The 6000-nt window shown below is 25.6% G+C and overlaps 1 protein-coding gene across 4 annotated transcripts in view; it reads left to right on the forward strand.

The window, feature by feature from the left end:
* Positions 1 to 6000, forward strand: part of LOC100197335 (lysine-specific demethylase 6A) — a 43079-nt gene that overhangs the window by 19117 nt on the left and 17962 nt on the right. For all 4 annotated transcript variants that reach the window (XM_065788881.1, XM_065788882.1, XM_065788879.1 and 1 more), the window contains exons 4-5: positions 2194 to 2302; positions 2853 to 2902. In XM_065788881.1, coding sequence (XP_065644953.1) covers positions 2194 to 2302; positions 2853 to 2902 — 159 coding nt within the window. The remainder of the gene's footprint in view (positions 1 to 2193; positions 2303 to 2852; positions 2903 to 6000) is intronic.

Consider the following 6000-nt stretch of genomic DNA (forward strand, 5'->3'; position numbering starts at 1 on the left):
TTGTAAAATTAACAAAATAGTTTTGCATTTTTAAACTATCAAAATATTTTGTATTAGTCTTGTATTCAGATTAAAAATTTAATAAAAAAAATTTAATAAGCATTTATTAAACGTATTTAAAAAACTATTTAAATATAAAACATAAGCATTTAGTAAACATATTTACTATTAATATAATTTTAAAAATTTGATTTAAATAATTGCAAATCTGTTTATTTAACTTTTATTAAAGGTTAATAATTTTTAAAGTGATTTTAAGGCGCCTTTAAATTAAAGATAATTAAAGAAGAGGTAATTAAGGGAAACATAATTTTAAAAACATTTTTTTGATTAAAAAGCATATTATATTTTAAAAAATATGTTATAATATAAAAAAAAAAATTTTAATATTAAGTATAATTAAAAAAATTATGCTCAATAAAAAAATCACATTTACTATGGATTATTTTAAAAAGTTCATAGTAAAACTTATTTTCAAAAGTTCTTAATAAAACTTTTATTCAGTAATCGTTAATCGTTATTTTTATTATTTTAAAAGTCAAAAAGAATATTAAAAAGAAAAAAAACTTTCTGAAAAAGTTTACATTTCATTTTTTCGTTTTCCTCACGTAAACTAAAATAACAAGCTAAAGATCAAAAGTTCATTCATTCAAAACATATAATTTTTGCGATAGTTATTAGGGCTGAAATTTTTTACTTTTATTCATTTACTATCAATAGCAGTTTACTCTTAATTGTCAAAAAACAAAAGTTAACTTTAGTGTGAATGGATATTTAAAAATTGCTCTATCTTTTGAAAAAGCAAATTTTTTGTCCATTCCATTGTTATAAAATTTCAGAACAAGTCTTTAAAATTAAGTTTTGTACCAACATTCATTTTTTTAAAACTAATGCTCAGTTAGTAACCGAAGGATAATTACATAAGAAAGTGATTTCTTTTTAATTTATTTTATTGTCCTGAAGAAAAAATGAGGTAGCTAAAATAATAAACTGAAAATTGTTTATATACATACTGCTGCATTTAAAACTGAAAATTTTTTTTTCTATTTTTCATAAAAAAGCAAAAGAAAAATTAAAAAATTAAAATAATTTTTAAGCGCTTTTTTTTTGGGTGCCCATACCGCTACAGTGGTACTAAAACAGGTCTGGGTTCGTCTCTGGTTAAAAGTTATTGCATGTAAGTTTTTCTTTTTTTAAATAAATAAATATTCGACCCAAAAATTATTTATATAAAACTTATATTACTAAGCAATGAAAGTTTGTGTAAATTAGTTTACGGTTTTTATATAGAATACAATTTTTTTTTTTTCTTTTAATTTAAAGTTTCAAATAGTGTTGTGACTTATGTGAGTATTTGTAGTCCTGAACATTAAAAGAGCGGAAGTCCAACAATGTGAACTTAAATTAACGGAAATTAAAGATGTTAATTTCCGAAAAAAAAAAATTAAGGAATTAAAACTAAATTTTCCCCCATAGTAAATTTTTGTTAATGGTTTAATAATTTTTTTTTCTGAAGAGAATAATGTTTTTCACCTTCAAAAAAAAAAATTGTTAAACCATTTACAAAATTTATTACAGGGGGAAATGCAGTTTTTTTTATTTTCCTAAAAGTTTACATTGTTGGACTTCCGCCATTTTAACATTCACCAATTCAATTAAAGAAGAAACATAAAATTAGCTAAGTGATAGCAACAGCTCAGTTTTAGGCTTTAAATGTTGACACAATTCTTTTTATTTCTCTCAAAATGCCTTTTTTTTTTTCTTTTTTCTTTTAAATTATTCACTTTCCCAAGGCCAAGAAGGCCACTACAGTCAAGGAGGCTACAAGGAGAATATAAAGCAAAAAGTTGTGAATGCAGAAAATCAGTTTTTTTTTTGTCTAAAAAGAACCAACAGAGAGATGACTGGTTTTTGTTTAAAAGTTCACATAAGGCTTTTAATCAAGCAAATCAGTGAATTGATTTCAATAATCATGAGTCTCAACTGAAATTTCCAAAAAGTGCAGTAATTCCCTGAGAAGAAGATAATCAAGTGAAGATCCTCACACTTTTCGCTTACACTGCGAAACGATTTTTTTGAGATACAAAGTCAAAACTTGATTGCATTTTGTAAAACTGTATATGTTTTAGTTTATAATTTTAACTTGATTTTTTGTTTTAAAAATCATAATTATTTATGCTATTGAATTTTTAGGGAATTCATTATCTTGTGAATAAATTACGGATTGAGGGCAAAGGAGTGGATCCAAAAGTCTTTTGTAAGCTGGGACATTATCACATGTTGCAGGAAGAGTACGGAGAAGGTAACTTCAATGTTTGAAACAATTTTTAAAGTTGTTTATTAATAATTTTTTGTTAACACATACATTCAAAGGTGCATTTAATTAGCTCATACATTTAAAGGTGGGTTTGTTAACACATATGTTTAAAGGTGGATTCGTTAACAAATCCATTTAAAGGTGGATTTGTTAACAAATACATTTAAACGTGGATTTTTTTAAAACAAAGTAATTAAAAGACTAAAGCTCCTTAAAGTTTAAGTCAAAAAAAAATCTGATTGGTTTTAGTTAATATTAAGTCAAATATAAACTATTTTGCTATCTTTTACTAAAAATTTAAGTCAAAAAAAAATCTGATTGGTTTTAGTTAATATTAAGTCAAATATAAACTATTTTGCTATCTTTTACTAAAAATTTAAGTCAAAAAAAAATCTGATTGGTTTTAGTTAATATTAAGTCAAATATAAACTATTTTGCTATCTTTTACTAAAAAATTTTTGCTACTTTAAAGATTGTTAGCTAAGTAATTTTTTTACTTTTTTTTTTTTTTTTACATTACACTTCCTCTTTTTAGCAATGTCTGCCTATCAGCGATACTTTGGACTCACTGAGGATTATTTTAAAGTAAGTGTAGAAAAATAGCTTATTAAATCTTATTTTAATTTACTTGATAGTGAATAACCAAATTCCAAATTTTGATAAATCTAAAATGTTTAATTAAACTGAAACTTTGAACTTTTAATCATATTGACACATTTTGGTAGCGATTTTGATAAAATGAAGCAATAAAATAATCCTAATGATTGATGAATTAAGTAGAGTAATACAATATATAAAATGTCATTTATTATTTTCTTTTTTTGATTGCATTTTTAACTGAAATTTGTTTCTGAAAAAAAATAAAATAAATAAACTTTCTACATAAACCAGATAAGAGCATGAGTTTAAAAACAATTTTTATGAAATTGTTTTAAAAAGATTGCAACATTTTGAGACATCTTATTATGATAAGAAGAAAGTTTTTTTATTTTTAATGCCATGTTGTTTTTCACTAATGTAAACTTTGGCTTGTTATTTTTTTCTAAATAAATCTGGTCTGAGTAAATTAAAAGTAAAATAGTTTAATTTTGACCTCAATAAAAATTTAATGTTAAATTCTATCTTGATTGGTTTAATGTTAAATTCTATCTTGATTGGTTTAATGTTAAATTCTATCTTGATTGGTTTAATGTTAAATTCTATCATGATTGGTTTAATGTTAAATTCTATCTTGATTGGTTTTTTTCTTTTGTAGTATGATAGTTATAAAAGCTATTGATAACTTGCTATTATTATTATTATTATTATTTTTTTAACTACTATTTGAATGTATAGTTATAATTATTAATTATAATCGCAAATTAAAAAAGGAAAAACCCAAGCTGATTCATGAATTAAATCCTTTCAAAAAGCCTCTACAGTGACCACATCATTTTTCAGCAGTCCAACAATATTACTTTTGAGACAAAAATCATATATTTGTCATATTTGAAGCTAACATTGAAATTTTTGGTAAATATTTGTTATACCCTGGCTTATTATAGTTATTATTGTAATGCCCTTCATGCTTCTGACACATGCACCAATGGCACAAAACCAAAGACAAATGACATAAATAATTGATATGCAACACATGTTTCATACCTAGTTTTCGATGCTCTATTGATTATAAATAGTTTCCATTTTATATACTTATTTTAACAGACATTTTTTTCTAAAAACCTTTAAAATAACTAATCCCAAGACTTAGTTTATGACATCCAGTTATACAGCATTAACATGAAGAGAAGCACACCAAGGACACAAAGCAACAACAACACATAACATAACACATATTGTGTACCAATTATTTAAAGTAATTTAATATAATCTAAGATTCATAGTATATTTAACAACTTTAGTATAAAGCTCAAGCAATTCCTAAAATAATACACCAAGAACACATGTATTAACATGTGATCTGTTTTTTTCATTTTTATATCTATATATTTTTAAATATATATAATAAAATTTATTTCTATAACACATGTTTGACTTCCTGGTTGATTAATTAACAACACAATTCACAGTGGCTGGTGAACTTTAATTCTCGCTGTGGCTCACAGTGGCTGGTGAACTTTAATTCAGATAAAACTCAATTTTTTTCAGCCAATCGTTATCGCAATAATTTAGATCTTCCTATATTTATGAACGGTGATGTACTCGATGAGTCACCTACTCTTCATCTTCTTGGATTAACTCTTACTTCGAATCTTTCTTGGAAACCATATATCAAATCGGTTGCAAAATTAGCATCTGCTAAGGTTGCATCTCTTTATCGAGCTCGCCACTTTCTTACTCTGGATTCTATTCTCTATCTCTATAAATCCCAAATCCGGCCTTGTATGGAATACTGTTGCCATATCTGGGGCGGATCTTCTAATGATGCCCTTTCTCTTTTAGACAAGGTGCAAAAACGAATTGTAAACATAATTGTAAACATAGCCAACCTCCAACCATTATCACATCGTCGTAATGTTGCTTCTCTTTCTCTTTTCTACAAATACTATAATGGGCACTGCTCTAAAGAGCTAGCGTCTCTTGTGCCATCTACTAAAATTCATTCTCGTGTTACTCGTCATTCAATTAAGTGTCATCCTTTTTCTGTGACTGTTCCTAAGTGCTCCAAAAACGCTTATTCGTCTAGTTTTTTTCCTCGAACATCAGTTCTTTGGAATTCGCTTCCTTCATCTTGCTTTCCTGATTCATATAATATGCAATCTTCTAAATCGTCCGTCAATCGTTATCTTGCTCTACAATCTTCATCTTTTCTCTTACAGTAACTTCCAACTTTAATTAGTGGCTGCTTGCAGCCTTGTTGGAAGCGAAGATGTTTAAAAAAAAAAAAAAAACACAAAGGACACATGTTTTATAAATACCTTGAAATAATAATTTTTCCTTGCAAATGATTGCATAATAAGAACATACAACAACATAAAATGTGTGTAACATAGGGATCATATCAAGATTTTAAAGAACAATAATTTTTATCAATATTTCTAAAGGGTAGATTAGGGTAATATGAGCACCTTGGTAATATGAGCATACTTAAAGATTTCTTAAATGTAAGCAGTGAAGTTAAAGTTGCTTTGTATTTTTTGAATCGAATTTATGTGGTGATAACAAGAATCAGTGTAATTAGCGTACATTTATATGCAGTAATTAGCGGTTATTATCTAATTAAAATGCTGTTAAATTTTATGCGTTGAGGAAATAATATCATCGCGCATGAATAAATTTGTGGTGCAATATTTAGGTGCTAAAATAATGAAAGTACTTTTTTCATAAAGAAAAATATGTTAGCTAAAGATCCAATCCATTTTTGTTTGAAAAACAATGCATAGAAACTTTATTTAATGACACCCTTTTTGTGTAATATGAGCATGCTCAAATTAACCAGTGTTTTCCATCGAAATTACCTAGTTTAAGTTGCTAAAAAAGCAGTGGTTTTAATTACTTTTTAAATAAAAACAAAACATAGTACAAAAATCTAATTATTTTATCAATACTAAATATTTTTCTGTAATTTAAATTCAAAAAATTTTAATTTTTATTGTTCAAAAGTTTGAGTTAATAAAATTGAAAAAATAACGAACTAATTTTTTTTTTTTTTTTGCGGAAAGCATAATAATATTGTTTCAACA

Source organism: Hydra vulgaris, chromosome 01, assembly GCF_038396675.1.
Source record: "Hydra vulgaris chromosome 01, alternate assembly HydraT2T_AEP".
In the NCBI taxonomy this organism is placed as follows: Eukaryota; Metazoa; Cnidaria; class Hydrozoa; order Anthoathecata; family Hydridae; genus Hydra; species Hydra vulgaris.